The sequence below is a fragment of the Barbatula barbatula genome, assembly GCF_947034865.1.
Source record: "Barbatula barbatula genome assembly, chromosome: 10".
Lineage (NCBI taxonomy): Eukaryota > Metazoa > Chordata > Actinopteri > Cypriniformes > Nemacheilidae > Barbatula > Barbatula barbatula.
The window spans coordinates 10,853,021-10,872,060 of record NC_136773.1 but is presented as its reverse complement, the minus strand read 5'-3'; the positions used below and the strand labels follow the sequence as shown (position 1 = coordinate 10,872,060).

The 19,040-nt window shown below is 38.1% G+C and overlaps 1 protein-coding gene across 4 annotated transcripts in view; it reads right to left on the bottom strand.

Moving 5' to 3' along the window:
• Positions 1-5,099: 5,099 nt before the first annotated feature.
• The window catches only part of kirrel3b (kirre like nephrin family adhesion molecule 3b), a 171,921-nt gene continuing 157,980 nt past the window's right edge, over positions 5,100-19,040 (bottom strand). The window contains exons 10-16 of one of the 4 annotated variants that reach the window (XM_079465453.1): positions 15,503-15,603; positions 14,614-14,812; positions 12,758-12,865; positions 11,840-11,923; positions 10,363-10,472; positions 9,680-9,766; positions 5,100-7,435 (exon numbers count right to left, since the gene is read on the bottom strand). In XM_079465453.1, coding sequence (XP_079321579.1) covers positions 6,965-7,435; positions 9,680-9,766; positions 10,363-10,472; positions 11,840-11,923; positions 12,758-12,865; positions 14,614-14,812; positions 15,503-15,603 — 1,160 coding nt within the window. In that variant the 3' untranslated portion in view covers positions 5,100-6,964. Of the gene's footprint in view, positions 7,436-9,679; positions 9,767-10,362; positions 10,473-11,839; positions 11,924-12,757; positions 12,866-14,601; positions 14,813-15,502; positions 15,604-19,040 lie in introns of all 4 variants that reach the window. The other 3 variants (XM_079465452.1, XM_079465454.1, XM_079465455.1) reach the window with 3 other exon arrangements.

Here is a 19,040-nt window from a genome sequence, read left to right as displayed (position 1 = left end):
AATGCAAGTATCTGGTCTATTTATAAATAGCTGCACATAAGTTTTACCCCTTTCAATAAGGAGATTGTCCTTGATGGTTTATGCAAATGTGAATTGCTGATGTAATACTGCCACTCCTACTTTGTCTATTACTTTCATTCTTTACTGCTTTTACGTTCCATGGGTGTTTGTCTAATTGTTCATCATTGTTTAGTTAGTTGGTTTATTTCCCCTTTGTCTCGTGTTTATTAAAATCCCAAAAAGTACATTTGAACTGAATCTGTTATTTGCACCACATGCTCGAAGTCAATGAAACTAAGATATTAACGTTACCTACGCTTTAGTATATTACTATTTCAGTGATATAAACTGTACGAACCTAGGAAGTATTCATTTGTCCTGATCAGAAAATTAAGACTATTTAGACGTTCGTAAGGCAGTAATCCCTTTTTGAGAATTGAGTGGGAAGTCCATAACTATAGATTGCAGGACAAACGAAATAGTCAGATAACTTAAACAATTCTATAGAGGTTACTTGTACTAAATTAAACATTTTTCCTTATCGGGAAAATTGAGATTTAATATGAACGACCAGCAGATTATATTCATAAATCAATGAATATTCAATCCATTTGAGTTTGATTTTTCCCCAAGACTCATTGTCGCTACATCTGTTAAAATATCTTACCTGTTCAGAAGAAATAGTCATGCCTGCAAACGTTTAAAATCACACCACCTCTGAAATGCCTTGCCAATATTAAGTCCAATCACATTCACTTTTTCTTTGTAAACTGTCATCAGTTTGTACTTTCTTGTTGTTCACAACTGATGAATCCCCAGATGTTAACGTTGAATGCCGTATAAAAGTAAAAGTAGTAAATTACTGTAAAAAAAAGCTACTTGTAAGTTGCTTTGGATAAAAGTGTCGGGCAAATGTAAAATGTAATATGCAACCTCACTACTAGATGCCGCTTAACTCCCCACATTGCACCTTAAACCAAACGATTGGGTTTGTCCATATATATAATCCAACCATGGGTTGAAACAACCCAGTGAATGAAGTAACTGTCTGGGTGCTATTATCTTTGTGACCTTAACAATGTTTGTGACATAATTATAATTTAAAAAAGTATTATCTTTTAGTTGTTTTCGTGGAACCCAATAAAAATTGATGAACACAAGCGGCAACATCTCATGTTCTGATAAGGACCGAACTCAGAGCTCTTATAAAGAGGCTGGGTGCTCTGAATTTCCCTCAAGCAACTGCCTGTAGATAATTCACTAATGGTTTTACATTGGCCCGCCTTCTGTCGTGTGCCTTTTGTCGAATTAAATTTGAAATCCAATTATCAGGCAAAGTCATTTCAACAAAGGGAGGTGAAGGAAAGAAACAAAGACTCTTTCTGTTGGCTCACTTGGATGACTGTGGGTTTAAAAAGTATGACATTTTGCATTTTTTATTTAAAAAAAAGCTACTGATTTTCTTACGCCACCAGCAGCACTAAACAGGGAGGCGTAGATGTTTAAAATGCTAATGAGCTTTCTCTTGAAATCCATAACGGCTGGCTACGTAGCTCAAGCCAAGCCTGTATTATCCATCAATCCAGTCAACATGATCAACAGAAAGTAAAACTGAAGCATATTTAATTGTCCATCTGTCCAAATATTAACCGGGCTATACATAATTGACCTGCCAAACTCCGAATGTTAATATTGACAGTGATGCAGAGATACATAGCCGTCCAGTTAAGAGACAAACCTCTTCAAAGTGACATACAGAATCTGGTGGATCACAGCCTAAATATGGGTCATGGGTCTGTTTGAATGTGTCTTAGACAGCAGGAAGAAAACAAAGCTGCATACAAATTATATAGTAAAATGCAGGAGAGCAAATTAAGTTGATCACCTTTTTAAAGGGAGATGTTAAAGTCTTGGATCTTAAAGGTTATACATTCAATGACATTTTATGGTGTTTTGATTTTCTGTGACTTCTAAGACAAATAATACAGATGCCAAAATAAACAAAACAACACGGGATAAAGGAAACCGAGATTCATAATATATGAGCAAAGACTGTTATATATTTTGTGCTGTAGAGCTTAATGCTTTATTTAGTCCACTATTTCATGTGCTATGCTGTTAAATCACACTTCTGCTGTTTACGCATTTACAAACATTTCCTATGCAGCATGTGTCATATTAAAAACTGTTGTATAGTGTTTTCCCTATTCAGTTTATGGTATTATTATTTAATTATCATGTCTTACCTCAGACACCTAACGCATCTCATAATCACCCCACTTGTAAAATTCCAAAGTATACCTGGTTATACAGCATGATTGTTACCATTTACGTAAAATCTAAATCTGAAAATAACAGAAATAACATTTGAGAAAATGTATTTAATGTTGAATCAATGTTAAATTTGTTGTTTCTTAACATCGATTCTACATTAAATCAATTGTATTTACTTTCTGGGATGGTGAACTGTAAATGTGGATTGAAATGGCTGAATTGTAAATATAGATATTCCAATCATTCAAAATGAGCTACTTACCCCTTCATTTCTCTTGAGTTGAAATGTTAAATACTTTGATATTCCCCCCACACACAGTTCAAATAAAGACATCAGGCCAAAGTCTTTTTGCAACGATTTTCAATTTCCTTTCAGAAATATACAGAGCAAAAGCATCATAAGATCACAGACCATTACAGGTAAAGTACATCTTTTTAATGCTTTTACTGATAGAGAGAGTAACTGCAAGAAAATAGTGTTTAACCTTTTTTATAACCGCGGTACATTACAGTCTAATATCTTCAGAAATGCTGGATTGATTTTCTCCACCTCTGTGTACACACCACCTCTGTTACGACAGTATCATGGCACTGAAAAACGAACAAGATATTATCTTATGGTAACAAATTATAAATAAATTAAAAACGATGTATAAAGTGCCTGGGTTATGTTAAAAAAGATTGATGCAAATCAATTGATGCAAACATTGTGGAGAGAAACGTTCGTCATATTCCTCTCTAGTACGTTTGCAAGATTCAGAACGAGCAAGTTTTTACAAAGCGCAAATCACCGATGCAATGTGTCCGCCAGGTACAGAAAATATTACACAATAATATTCCTATGCAGTCTAGACTGTGACCATTCCTCAACTCGGGGATCGTCATAAGGGAGATGCCTATATAAACCGAATCACAGAGGGCGGGGAATTCATAGCATTTCATCAGCTGGTAGCCCGCCCGGCTGTGCTAAAATGTCAGGGGAGAAATAGAATACTCATAAATGTGGTCTGCTATCTGCGGCTGGCAAAGACCATGGCCTTTCATCTGAAGTGATATTTGTTTATCTGTTTTGTTTGGTTGTAAGTGTACGATCCAGTGCCTGAGGCGGGCGAGACTGGCTGTCCAGAAGCTCGAAACAGGGCTGGATGATAAGAGCATACACATACTACAAAAGAGTTCTGAGTGCTATGTAAACATAGAACATCAGCCTCTAATCCAATATTTGCACATCGCACCATGTTGATTTTGGCACAGGGTTGCAGCGTCTTAATGTAAATGTTGACTATAAAGGACTTGGGGAATAATAAGGAGTTTCAATGCTCTTTCTAAGTGTGTCCAGATTGTATCAAGTTAACGTAAACCAGTCCATATGGTGTTATTTGAAATCACATATGTTCATATAACTATCCACATGGTTCTGTTGGCAATGTAAAGTGGAAATTACAATGCCAGAAGGGGAGTTTGGGGAACCTCATGTCAAGTCAGTCATGGTTCAGAGGTGAGTTTCTGTTTTTTTGTCCACTGTCATGCTAATGTGTCATTAACATATAACGTCATATCCAAACTGTGCCTGAAACATTTTGAAATGAATGAATTGGCAATTGAAACAATATGTGCTTACAATTGGCATTGAAAACTTGAAAAACCAGGCAATGTTAAAGATTCATTGGAGTTTCAAAAATATATCATAGTTTTAAACCAGAAGTAGTTAGATGCACTGAATTTTCAATACGTCATGGCCAAAGTAAGCTTCAGCCAACCGTGAGGAAAATATAAATGAGAGCGATCGCTTGTACAGTATCAATAGTGAGATTTGCTTTCTGGACCTTTCGACTCAAATTGACTAAAGAACAAAGCCAAAAAACTGCAATTTTACACACGGAGCACACGGGGGCTTTATATACAGTGTAGCGGCGACTGTGAGCTGTATTATCAGCACTGAAACAGGCCTTGTCGAGCTTAAGCCCCACGTTGGGCACCAATCCATTTGTAAAATTAGACTCATCCAGTAGCACTCATCTATGAAACCCACTGAAATGCCACAAACACAATCATACGTAAAGTGCTTACAGCAGCCACTGACTCGGTGGCGGCACGCCCCCGTGATTCTTGTAGTAGGACGGAGGGAGGAATTGTCAGATTGCTACAAATCAAACCTCATCCTCTGGGTTAAATCTTGAAGATTTTTGCTGCTGTGATAGAGGCTGTCCTCATTTGTGTGAGGGAAAGCCTCCGGTCATATTTATCTTTATTATCAGGGGGGAATGGGAGATAACTTCGAGAGGAGATAAAAGCGTGGTGTTGGAGCCGTTGATAAGCTAAACACACTGATGGCTTTCGCACTTACTCTGTGTTTGGGCTGTCATAGGGGAGCACAGATTGAGTCTGTAGAAGTTAGTCACCTATATGTGGATTCAGACCGCCCAGAAAAAACGTTGGCAGGGATGAAGTGTTGGTATGGTGTAAGAACAGTTGGCGCTGAAACTGGGATGAGTCTGAACCTTGTTAAAAGAGTTCAGTGGCAATTTCATACAATTATGCCACTTAATGTAACACCATGTATAATGGCTGTTTTTCATTTTGACACTACATAAAGCAACACATTTTTTTGTCTGACTGAAGTTTTGAATGATTTGAGAAATGGTACAGTCAATTATATGGAATCTTAGCAGGTGAGAAGCATATGGACTAAACATTTTGGCCAAAATCTTAAAATTAGATCTGATTCATACTTTGCAACGGATGCAAGATTTGTCAGTAGGTATCGTTGGTTTAGTGATACAAAGATGGAAATGGTTTCCTTTTTAAAACTTCCACTCCTGTCTGAGGTTTAGTTTTATTAGACACCATTATTGGTCACGTCTCTTCTTGTTTCTCGCATGGCATTCAAAACAGTTTCAGCAGGATATTGATTAAACTGTTTGTGCGTCTTTCTGCACATCCTGTTATACAGTACATATCTATTGATTTCTGTACACTGATTTAGCGACTACGAACAATTTTAGCTAACAAGTGTAGAAGTGCATGAGTTATCAGTAGTGTCATAGGTTGCAATTTCATTTCTGTAGACAGAAATGCTAAGAATTGGAACAACTGAAACAGAAAAACCACATAAATTTACATTAAGCGTGAATCCAGCCCCACCCCCTGCATCCCGTTCAAAAAATGTACACAATCTGCTCACTTATAACAGTGAGAGAACACAATGCGATACAGTCCAGTGTCACTCACATGAACACCAGGAGATTCAAACCAGAGCAAATTGTAATTGTTCATATGATCTACTCTTTTTTTGTTTTTCAAGATTATTAAGCGATTTAAAAATAAATCTTGCACAAGTTCAATGGCATTTTATGAATCGTAAGGTTGCTTTTGAAGCAATACAATTTAACTTCACATTACAGGACGGTACATAGTGTTTCTTTGTTTAAAGTCTAAACATCATCGTTTCCAAGTGCATTATCCACACCAAATCCTTCCAGAAATAATGCTGTATAAAGCTTAAGTGTGTCATTTCTTGCCATGTTAAAGTACTAAAATATGCAAAGACCAGATATAAGTATGCTATTTGTAGGATGATTATCCCAAAATGTGTAAGCATTGTGTCTCTATGGTGCTATGAACAGATTGCTGCACACATTACACATACTGTAAGCATCCTGACCAGCCCGATACGGCTACATTGGCTCAATCAATGGCCTGAGCGTGAGGCGAGGTTATCTGTACGACCAATGGCATTCAGGAAACCTGGTTATTATCTGCAAATCAATTGGATGACACTTCAGCATAAAATGCACACTTCAGCTTTAAAAAAACAGTGGAACATGTCTCCTCTCATATTTGACCTTCAAAAGGTCCACACAAGGCAAAGTTGAAAAAATTACATTATCCCAAGTCCAACAGTCAATGAAATCAAACTATAATGCTAAGATGTTGAAAATTAAGAACATTCATGAAGACATAAAGAAGGAAAGATCAACACAGTATACAACTATATATTTGAACAGTAAACCAACAGCTCAAGATTCTCACGTAATTGTCAGGTGAACCTATTCTCAGAAAAGCGAGAGTTCAACGATTTTGAGTGACGTTAGTTATTTCATCGTCTACACATTGTCTTTTTGTTCTGCTTTCCTTTAGTTTCGCCAGCTGTGGTAAAGGAGTGGCATTGAGAAATCTTACATACTGTACAACTTTGACAGTTGTGCTTTAATGTACAGGAGCAAAATAGCATTGTCCTCTAGTGAAGAGTCTGTAGCCTTCATCAACTCTTTTCAAAAACCTGATCTATGGCATTTTGTTTTCACAAGCCCCGTTGCTATGTGTTTTCTCTGGAGGTTAGACATCCAGAGCTGTTTCAAAGTCACTGGAACTACAAGCAAAGACTTTGGTTGAGATCCTTCTTTCTATGTTGGCAAGTAACATCACTGTGGCACACGCTTGTTTAAGGGAAGTTTTAGGCCCAGATGTTCAGGCCGTTGATAAAGTATATGGCCTCAAGCAGGGATCTGAATACAGTAAGGCTTCTAAGAGCAGTTCATTAAAATTAGGAAAGAAATCGTAAAGAAACACTATGAAAAAGAAGGGAGAAATGATAGGGTGTGCTTGAACAAGTTCCTGATTTGAGGGTTTCCAACCCCCTTTGGCCAGACCCAGTGCTGGACTCCTCATTATGTCCGAGCAGCCCAGGTCAGACATGGGTCTGCATGCGTTTTTGCAGAGGCCGTGTCAGGTCCGAGTTCTGCGATGAAGATTGAGAGTAATGGGATGATGATGAGGCGGAGGCCTTGCTGTCTTTGTCGAACTGCACGTAGCCATCCTGCTTGCTGTAACTGCTTACGCTGCTGTCACACTGCGTGTCCAGGAATGAGCTTGAGTCGCTCATCGATCCCCGCTGGAACTCTCGCTCGCACAACTCGATGGAACTGCTGCCCATGCCCAGCACGAACCGTTGGCTGTAGTCGTACAGGCGGTTAGGCCCGGCACCCAAGGTAGAGTAGATGTTGGTAAATGACATTCCTGTGGGGACACGCTGTTTGCCGGTGGTGGCAGTGCCTGGATCTCGGCGAATCTCTGTGGTCTGGTTCCCTGCCAGATTGATGGTCGGGGTGCCATGATGCTCCTTGAAGGTGTTGACACTGTAGTATCCATTAGTTGGATCCTGTAAAGATGCAGCAGTGAACATAAAACACATCAATGAGAATGTTTGCAGCACTCAATCAGACTGAATTCATTCATTTTTAAGAGAATTGATTTCTAGAGATCAAAAGGAGGAAGACCATTATGCATACCCTTTTAAAGTATAGCTGGATAGAAGATGAACAGAAGGTAAATAGTTATATAAAAAATTTGCTGTTAGGAAGATGGATTCTTAAGTAGACTATTTGAATTGCTCCATATGGCAGTTGCTTATAAAGTTACAGACCACTTGTTATTACTGTATTTGACTTGGTGACTCCAGCAGTTTAATCTCAAAACTTTAAATGGACCTTTAAAGGGATAGTTCACCCGAAAATAACAATTCTGTCATTCTTTCTTCAGTCAAACAAGTCAATGGGGGCCAATGTTATGTGGTTACCAACATTCTTCAAAATATCTTCTTTGGATTTCTGTAGATACAGTATACAACATGAATAAATGATTAAAACATTTTTGGGGGAACTATCACTTTAGGGTTTAATTGGTTTTTAAAGTCAAAACATGCTTTTATAATCTGGAACATACTTTGTGGTATTTAAAAGGTTATGTACCTCTTCATTGGGCAAAAAATCCAAGGCACAGTTTGCTGTCCGTTGTTCATCTGTTTATTCTACTGTAGGCTAATTATACAATCTTTCATGATACATAAACTCGCATTATTACAAGAACTGTTACGTATGTACGTTTCATCTTTAATTAGACTTAGAGTTACACTTTTTTATTTAGAAAAAACTGAAATAATTAAAAGATCTGGATGCCATGACTGCTGTTGTTGTTTTGGTGCTATCAAGGCACAGTTACTAAGAAGCAGGACATCAACCCAATGCCGGGGACATGAATGGCATTTTAAGAGTGTGAGGGCCAGATTTTTTCTTGACTACTTGAAAAAGGCAATGTCAGGTGTGTTTTATTGGACGCCAAGGACAGGGACAGCGACTCTGTATCTATGCGGGGTTGTCCCTCTTCACACGGCTTATTTTACAGGCTCATCTACATGTAAAGAGGGAATCATTCCCATAGGGAACAGACTGCACATAGAGAAATCGTTTTTTATTATTTTGAGCAACTGCTGTGTGGTTAACTGTGGGATCATATGTTGTTAAAACAAATTATCGTTTGAGCTCGCATTGAAATTGGTGGAATTGTCAATTTGTATCAGAAAACGAATTTAATGATTAGTCCAAATATGTAAAGGCTAATTGTAAGTGTTAATAGGTTTTAAATGATTTTGTTTTTAAATAAATAATTGGTTTTTGGCTAGACAAAAATGTCAATATCCATCGCCTAAGCAATTTCCTGACATAAACTATGAACCCTCATTATAAAACCATAACCATTTCTGCTAATGCATAACTGAGTATTGAAACAGTTTAAACACATCCATAAAGCAGTTTGCCGGCTCCTTACAGCAATTTCAACCTAAATCACTATTTCATATCCATCATTTGGTTATATATTTGATATGTGATGGTTTATCATAATTGTAAAATGTTTTTTTTACAAAATATTTTATTTTATACAAAATAAACTAAACGAAACGCCAAACCCAATTCTAAACACTTTTTGTCTATAGGAATAGTTCAAGCTCAAATCTGAATTGCTTCATCACTATTCAGCTTTGAGTCATTCCATAACTTTCTGTCTTGTGAACAACACAAAAGAAGATATATATATATAAATAATGTTAAAGAGAAATTTCACCCTCGAGGCGTGTTATACTGTATGTATATGACTGACTTTCTTTCAGAATAATACAGTTGGAGCTCTATACGTGCTCTGTACATACGAACATATGGAATTTACGCATAATGTTGTCAATATGAATAAATTGGCTCCAACTACATTATTCTGAAGGAAGGAAAATATATACAGTACAAATAAGATGCCTCGAGGGTGAGTAAAACATGGGGAAATTGTTATTTTTGGGTGAAATATCCCTTTAATAACCAACGCTTCTATAACAAAAGTCCCATTGACATTGTATAGACACAAAACCACTCAGACATTTTTTAAGTATCATTGTTGTACAGGTTTTATACGTGAGGGTAGTAAGATTATTTTATTTTTGGATAAACTACCCCTTTAAGAGACTATTTCAATTACAGATTTACGTTTTTGTTAAAATAGTGGAGGCTTTTAGTTTCATATATCAAGCCTTTGTTGTTCTTGCATCACTTCCTATATTTTCCATGGAGGCCTACAGTACCTTGATGTGTTGGTACTCCTTCTCTTCCTCCTGAAGGACCTCCAGTTGCTTCAGAACCGACTCCTGTTGAAACTCTCCTCGCTCAATCTGTGGAAAACAACAAGGTTTTGCATTAATTTCTCTCCTCCTCCAATCTCCCTTTGCAGCTTTACTCCAAAACTCTTCATTCCATTCCACAGAATTGACTTTAACTTGACAATTTTCCATGAATATTTTTCATGTCATTAGCAAAGCCTAATTTTTATTTGTGCCCAACATCTTTGTCTTCTATTATGTTTTACATCTTGAGACACAGATTGAATTGATTCTGGGCCTTTGAGGCGTGCATGGCAGTGAGTGAAATATCCACAGACGGCTTTGTGTGTTTTGACGAAAGTTCACAGAGCCGTGAAGGAAAAAAGGTATCGGTATCTCCACGCTATGCCCATGTCCTCCCAGGAATTACGGACTAGATATAGGCCTGCGGGCCAGCAGGGTGCCTACACTTATGTTACATTATTCATGGTTTTGACGTTAGTTAGCGGTGGCTAGGGAGATAGGCGCTATTAGTGTTGGGGGGGGGATGATTAGCATTCATTAGCCATGGATGTGACAGGGACTAGCATAATAAGATAGCTAGAAGATTTAATGGTGGTGATGGGGTAATGTTGAGGGGTGTTTATCATGTTCTCTCTCTGACTCACCATGAGCTGTTTCATGGTGGAGTGCTCTTCGTTTTCCCGGGCTGCGTTGTGATCCTTGTGCACGATTTCCACGCGTATGTCATTCTTGGCTGATACCACACCTTTGAGGTCTGAGAAAAAATCATGTGTTACTCCAGTGTTGTCGTTTATTATGACGTAATGATGTGATATATTAGCTACAAAGAATGAAATCTATATCATGCCACTTCACATTGCCTTAACAAGAGGCCCTAAAAAGTAACGCTGCCTTCAAGTCATGTTGGAACGATTGTATTTACGTTCACATTTGAACGCTACCGCAGTGTTGTATATACCGGATGTAACTTTTCTAGGTACTTTCCAACGTAAGGGTGAATTAAATAATCGGATCAAAAGAAGTGTGTACCTACTTGGTAATCATTTTTAATGTGTTTAAGGCCACAGGCAATCTATCATCACACTTTGTCATTTAATTTTTTTATGCAAATGTTTTATTACTTATGACACTTGACTATACACTTAAAATTCCACTTAAGTATATTTACTGACGGAAAGTATATTTGGCTTAATCTTTTTATAAATTATTATGTCAAGTTCAGTATACTTCCAGTTTAAAAACGATTAAACCAGTAGTTTACTGAAATTATACTATCGATATAGCATTTTTAGTATATGCACATAAACTATCGTATACCTATATAGTGTATAGTATAGATGCAAGAAAATGAACAATTGTTACAGATATACAGCCACAGAAAAAAATTCAGACCATTCAGAAATGATTTGTTCTGAATTTACTATTTACAGAAAATGAAATTTGGAGAAACAGGTCAAAATAACAAAAGCTATGCTTCTTCGTTTTTACACCTCTGCATAGAAGTCAAGTTCATATTTACTTTAAAGCAAAACAACAATAATATTTGTACATGTATTTAGAAAAAGGAGATTTTTTTGGTGACAATCTAAATTTGTATCACAGTTTTCATGTGTCTTGCCATGCTTTCAGTCTTTTTTTTGCCGTTTGATTTTGTTGAAATTTAACAGACACTGGACTGAAATGGACACAATACATCTATATGCAGATTACATTAAAATCAGGAATGGCCTCTTAATTTTTTCTGCAGCTGTATTACTAGGGCATTGATACAAGAATTATTGCTACATAATGTTTACCTGTAGAGTGCAATGTAAAGTATTCTTAATAAAATGAACTTGCGGCATACTTTTAGCAACACTAGAATGAAATATACAGATAAAATGTCAATAACACGCCTAACATGAATAACATTCCTTATATTGTCCCATCCAAAATCACTCAAAGACACAAAATGTTTAATTACAAATCCCCAAACTCGTAAAAAAAAAACTTTCCAGTAGAACTTGAAGGCACCGTACACATGAGATAAGAGGAACCCTAAGGGAACATCACAGGAGTGTATTGACGCATTAAAGAACAATGTTTATTGATAAATTGTGACGGTCGGGTTGCAAGTCTTACTTTCTGTCTTAATTTTGCTGGCAAGTTCTCTCTGCTGAGCACAGATGGAGGTGGGCAGTGTAGGCATAACCAGGTGAGCGTCTTCTGTGGCATACAACAACAACATGCTCAACGCTATGAATGCCACGAATGTACCTGTCTGACGCTAACCTGAGACTGTACATGGATGCGCTGCTTTCTCTTCAGATCATGAGAGGATGGTCGTGGTAAATGGAATACAAATGGAAAAGGAACTCTCAGGGTTGAATTCACAAAGTATGAATGATCGTTTGTTTGCACGCGCGGTTTTTCCTCTTTAGTGACTAGTTTACTAATGGAATTACCCAAATTATGTTACAGCGTATATGCGCGTAAGCCAAGAGCAATTTATACAAGAATTTGAAACCGTTTTGCCGGGTCTTTACAGCGTCACTGTGATTGCAATTCAGACACCCGAATAAGCTCTCTAAAAAGGCCATAATGCAATCAGATAGGTGGACATCTGAATATATAATGCGCTTCTCCAGCACTTGAAGAATTACAGCTCCCACGATCTATTGAGAAATTTTAACAATAAACTCTCTAAGTGTCCCATCTGCTTTCTAGCGCAACATTACTTGCGTTAGGTTTTGTGTTTTCTGTGTTGTAATCTATAACAGATAGTTTACACAAAAAGAAGACGTGCGAGTGCCTAAAAAGACATTGTTAAATTAAGTGTAAACAAGGGCCAACGTGTTTAAGGTCTGGGTAAACTTTGCACCCAAAAGCGATGTGACTGTTTAGTGAATTCAACCTGGAGTTTTGACAAACAAAGATACAAATATAGCTTGGTTTCTGTGAAGTGACATGAACAGCCTAACACCCTGACTCTGACTGAGGAGCACTTAGTGTGCTCCAGAGATGGACATACAGGAACGCTTTTGGCCGTGAGGTACATACTTCTCTGAGAGCGCGTGCAACAGAATGCTCCGATGGTTCCCAGGAGGACGATGAAAGCAACGAACGCTCCAACTGCCACACCGATGATCACAGCAACAGGGAGGGAGTCTGTTGGAAAAACCAAACATAGCCTTATACAATAACATAGTATGGGCGGGATTGGTGGATCCAGCACTGAAGGACAAAAAGCTTTAACCAGCCGAAGTTGGATTGCAAGCCTTTCTTTCTCCCAACCTGCCCGAGCTGGCTTTGACTGGTCTAGCCGGTCCCCAGTCTGGCCAGATACTTGTGAAGACTAGCAAACCAACTTAAGCTGTTTGTTTCAGAAAGACGCCATCTTCATTCACTTGTGGAAAATATTTCCTGTCTACAAATGAGAACGTCAAATGTTTGGGAAAAGAAACCATGGCACTTCAAAGGAGTCACATCATAGGAACCAGCACAGACAATTATCACCTCAATCACCTTCTAGTGAAAGCACAGTTACCTTCACAATCCAATTATCCAGCGTTTTTGAACCTTAAATCCTGTATACACATAGAATTACATCTAAAACAAACGATAATATTCGTTTTAGCCATGTCATATGACAGCTTTAATGTTTCATTTGTGAAATTTAGTGGTTTGTTTTAAGCAAAAGATTGAACCCAGATTTGTCAACCAAAGGGTAATGAGTCAGACAATGAGCTGTACCTACACACAGTTAATAACTGCCTGCCAGTATAAACTAAACATTTTGACTCATGCATCGCCACAGTGTATGCCCATTAACACTTTCATTACCATATTCATGAATTTAAAAAAAAGCAAGAAAAAAAAACAAATCAGCACTGCAATAATAGTTAAATGATCAGTAAAGTGAGACATTTCTAGTCCAGTGGAATACATATATAAGACATGTAAATACAGCCATGAAAGGAGACTTATGTTCAGAGATACTTTTTAAGAAATGCTCAACAGAGAAATTGAATCTCTGTATTAAAGCTGCAAATTAAAGAGTGCTAAGTGTTGTTAATAAATGTATGTGATTTATTAGGCTTGCAGTTAAATGTGCAATTATTATCATTTCACTAAAGTGCTGAATAAAAATTGTAAATGGAATATAAACATACAGAGATTAAAGTGATTAGAATAAGACTCACATTTGCATGAATTACTGTATATACAAAGTAATGCAGAAATAATTTGTTACAAAATGAATTACATTCAGCGTTCCCAAAAACAGATATAATTATAAAAGGAGCAACGGATCCCACATGTTACATCACAGTGATGTCACATCCAGTATGGAATAAATGAGGCTAATAACGATAATCAATAATAACTAGCATGTTGTTTTTGATACAATTAATAATTATTTTACTCTTTGAGTCTTAACCCTTTCCTGGAATACTTGATTCGGATTGGCTAGTCTCAACATTCCCAGGTCTGTTATTCCCCCGATACCAACCGTTAAAAACGAATAGTACAGGGTCATCAGGGTACTGTGAGATATCAGTTTCAGTCCATTTAAATAAACCCAATTAATAACATAAGTTTACAATTGACACAAATTGCATGTTTGTCTTGTTTGAACCTTGCGTCTTGCCTCATTTCCTGTACAATAGTTTAGTTAAGAGGTAATAAGTAGTAAGCAAGATAATATACAGCTTGCTGCTTATTTTCACAAAATAAACCCCTTCAGAGATTTAAGACCTGTCAGGGTGAAATGACCCCTTACTCAAAGCGCTCCATTTTTAATAATGTGTTTTAAGATGCGTTAAATAATAAAAAATTGGGTATCACCATAGAGACCACTACTCTACAGACATGTTTGAAAGAAGAGAAGGTGAAACCTGGCGGACCTTGGCTCCCACCTTGTTCCTTGAGACGAATGATCTCTGTATCGGATCCGAAGCTGTTCCAAGCGGTGCAGTTGTAGATGGTCTGGAAGTCAGCGGGCACAATGTTGCTCATGGTGAGGGTGGACAGCACTCCATCTTCGGTGCTCACTGTCTCCACCGTGTAGCGACCTGATGTCCCAGACTCCAGGACGGTCTCCTTCCATGACCAGGCCTGATGAAGAACACAAGATACTTTGTTGAAGAAACCTACTGTATGCAGGTTTTCTTAAAGACACACTTGTATCAAAATAAAATGTATTAGTATTCAAGAAATATTTGTATCTACAATGAGAGTTGGATCAAAGCCCGTCTTTGCATTAGCTTTAAGAAAGCTCTGTTTGCTTTCAACTGCTTTACACGTTATTACCGGTTGTTCCACACCACAGCGGCAGCTTTTCCCATTCGACTGACATTTAAAAACAGCGTGGTAATAAAAGTCTGACGAGTAAACAGTGCGCAAAGATTAGTACCTACTGTATGGATTTCTGTGCATGACGCCACAAACCCCACACAAACACAAGAGCCAGTAATGAATGAGAAATTGGCCCGGAGAAGAGACAGTTTATCTAAGAGTGGTAAATCCTAATTGGATCTGTGGTAACAAGGCATAAGCATGCATTAAATGAGAAATTAAGGGTGTAAGCCTGCCATGTCTAATACTCCTTCACTCATCGAGAGGAAACAAATGATTCGAGATGCAATTTCATTTATTAAACAGATCGTAACTCATGAGCGTTGTGCATTATTGGACCGTGTGTACTGAGTCTAATGGAGTCACACGAGCCGCGTGACAACGGCAACCGCCTACGCGACAGCTGCAATCCTGTCTGAGCCGAGTCAAAGAGAGAGTTGAGGAACTCACAATGCGGTCCGGGGGTGGTGTGCTACGGATGAAACATTTGATTTGTCCCTTTTCCCCATGAGGAGCCTGATGAGTCTGTGTGCTGGAGATGGTTGGAGGTCCTGAAAAGACGGAGAGAGAAGTTATAATCAGACAATTCTGCTGATTTGTTCCCAGTATGCAAAAGCGTAATAGGCATCAAAACTGTTAATGACCGGACACTTGAGAGGAGACTACATGCATATCTGTTCAAAGAAATCCATCAGCCTATATTTTCATCTAAATCAATACAAGGAAGTTAGATGCGTTCTTTTATCTGTTGGACGTTTGACAATATTTTAGGCACCAGTACTCCATCTAACCGCTCGTATTATTTATGCATTTCCTGTGTCTTAAATGAGTTGCTCAAGTATGAGACACGGGAAAGTGGATTCAAATGCATTTCTACTCTCTCTCTCACTCCTCAATGTGTTTATCAAGTGTGCATCAATAATACGACTCATTTGCACAGTGTGCTTACTCAGAAAACACAGCCGATAGTTCACTCAAAATGAAAATTCCTTCATTTTCTCACCGTGACCTGTAAGACTTTATTGTCCAGAACACAAAAGAAGATATTTTAAAGAACGACCAAACAACTTTGACTTCCATTGTATGGACACAAAACAACTCTGACATTTCTCAAAATGTCTTCTTTTGTGTTCCACAGAAGAAAGAAAGTAACACAGGCTTGAACAACATGCGGGTAAATAAATGATGGCATCACTTTAAATACGCACTGTGCAGCACTATGCTAGAGCATGTTGCCCTGTATAAATTAGAAACAGGTTAAGACCGAAATGTTGTAAGCTAAAGTGGTGCCCCTCTGAACATATGGCATAATATAAAATGTAAAATCAATTAATTCTGTTGGCCCACACTTTGAGAGAGGTGTAAAACTTCAATCGAGGAGGCCAAAGATGAGGCAAATCATATCTGTAGAATGACACACCTCAGAAGTGCCAATCAAGGGCGCCCGTGAGATCTTACAGTGCCCTGATAGAAATTTGGCATTAAAGGAAGAGAGCCGCATTGTGTTGGGTTTGAATGGGGAGACTGTTAAAGGAGTCTCCTGTGGGCTGGTCTATTTAAGAGTTGTGTTAAGGGTGAGGGAGCGAGCGTCTCCTCTTCATTTCCAATCTTGAAAAGAACTGATTTATGGCAGGCCGATGTCTCCTGGGGAGATAAGAGTCGACGTGCCAACTGCTAGTGGTTTTCTATGGATGGCAATCAGAACAGTGCCAATGGCAGAGAAATGTTATTTTGAAGAGATAACGGCCCAGAGTGTGTCTTCTTGTTTAATTTAAACTGAGAGGCCTTGAACTTTGAACTCCAGCGGCTCACTGAGTTTCCAAAATTGCTCAAAACAAGCGTGGGAGCAAAGTAAAGGGTAAATAATGTTTCTTAAGAGCAACTTCTTGTTTAATGGGTTACCAACCTCATTTCTGCCAAACACACACAGAAATAAAACCAATCGACCAATCAAGGATCTGCCAATCATATGCGACAGTGTCTCTCGGCTGATTCGTAATTGCAGTTTATTAACTGTCTCTTATTAGAATAAATTAGCATGTTGATGAGAATCAGGCAGATGGAGAGGGAAATATCAGGCCGGTGGAAAGAAATGCTACGGTTCATTCATGAGATACCTCGCGCTAATGCGAGCAGGATAGGACGCGATAAAGCCTGGAGAGTGTGCATGTTTGTGTGTATCTGCATGTGTACGGTAAATACATTCAGATCATCCCCTGCTGGTAGAGGTAAGGCCGGGGCTTGGTGGCTCAGAGGAATCAGCCCATGGATCAGGCTCTAAATGAGGAATATAATTAGATAGCTTTATCACTCATCCTCAGAATGCCGGGTTTAAGGGACTCCTTAGGGAATGAAAGGATGTGGGCTGGGTGAGAGAGAGAGACAGAGTGCAATGATTGTAGGGTAGAGGGTTGCGGCAGCAGGTGGCGTACAAGAGTTATGATGAATAAATTAGCATAGGGCGGCACTGAAACGACTTCATTTCAACCACCATTCATGCATCTCTGTCTACTCGGCAGCCATCTTGACATGCAGATTTATATTCATATATGTACACAGTAGTAAGGATGCATGCGCAGGTTGAATGTCTTGAAACCAAAGAAGAATAGTTTGATATAAGCTTAGTTGGACAAGGTGGTCTTTAATGGTCTAGCTCAGTGGTTATCAACCAGGGGGCGCAAGGGTACTGCAGGGGAGGATGGGCGATCGGATGGAGGGTGAATAGTTCCTAGACTGTTACGCGAGCGGTGAAAGGATGGAGCGGGACCCCATAACACGATCGAAAAGGGACAAGGTGGGGGCACCAGATCTCTGAAAGGGTTTAGAGGGGGGCATGACCATGAAAAGGTTGAGAACCACTCTAGTCTCCTAGCCTAACCAGTTGACGAGTAGCCAAAATAAGTAGACTAGCTTTTACTAAAACGTTTCTTAAACATTTCTGTTTATTGACATCAAATTAAATATGTATAAATAATATTCAAAAATATTGAATAATTTAATTGAATTTAATTATTAAAATAATTATGAAATTGAAATGAAACCATAGCCTGGAACAAGTTGAGGCACTGAAAGTATTTACTGAACATGAATAAAAACTGAATTAAACTAACTTAATACATTTTATAGCAATATAAAAAATAAAGCTGCAAAATGGCTGATTTTTTTTATTTATTTTATTTTATTTGACATGAAAAATAAAACTCAGAAGAAACGACATATTTTATAATTTGTTTTTATTGTTTATTTTTCTACAAATACTTTGTCTCAGCCTCACATTTAAATGTAACCTTATCCAATAGTCATCATTTAATAATTTTACAATATATCTAGAAGATCTAGCATAATAAAAAAAGCTTACTAATCACCATACCATATCTCTGTGCATTTAAGCATTACTGAAAATATGGCTTCTGCATGGTTACATTATTAACTTGCGCTAAGCACCACAGATTTCTCTCCGCACCACTGTCACCATTTATTTCACTAGCTTTCATTTGCCAAATCATTAATCTGTGGCGATCTGTCTGTCTCTTCTGCTCGATCCGTGAGTTGGCATGGTACTGGAATACTAATGTGTGTCCGGGGCGTGAGAAAAGTTGAAAAATATACGCACAAAAGAGAGCCCACATAGAGATAACAAAGAGGCCTATTTTGCATTTAATTGTAGCTGACTTGATCTGAGCTCTAATGTCAGCAAACACAAAAACTTTTGTTGCATTAATGCAAAATCTAAAATACATAAATACATCTTGTTTAGACAGTACATTGGATTATATTATTTTGTCATTTACGCTTTTATGAACAAATTTTACCCGAGCGCCGAAAACCACTCATGAACAATGCGCATCGGAAACTTTAAACTTCTTTCTTTAAACTTTCGGATTGCATGTAAACTGTATGGTGAAAGATGAATCACAGCATGTAACCTCCGAGGGGTTGAGCATGGTCTGTTTATTTCCAAGTTTCATGAAGAGGATGCAATGTGTTT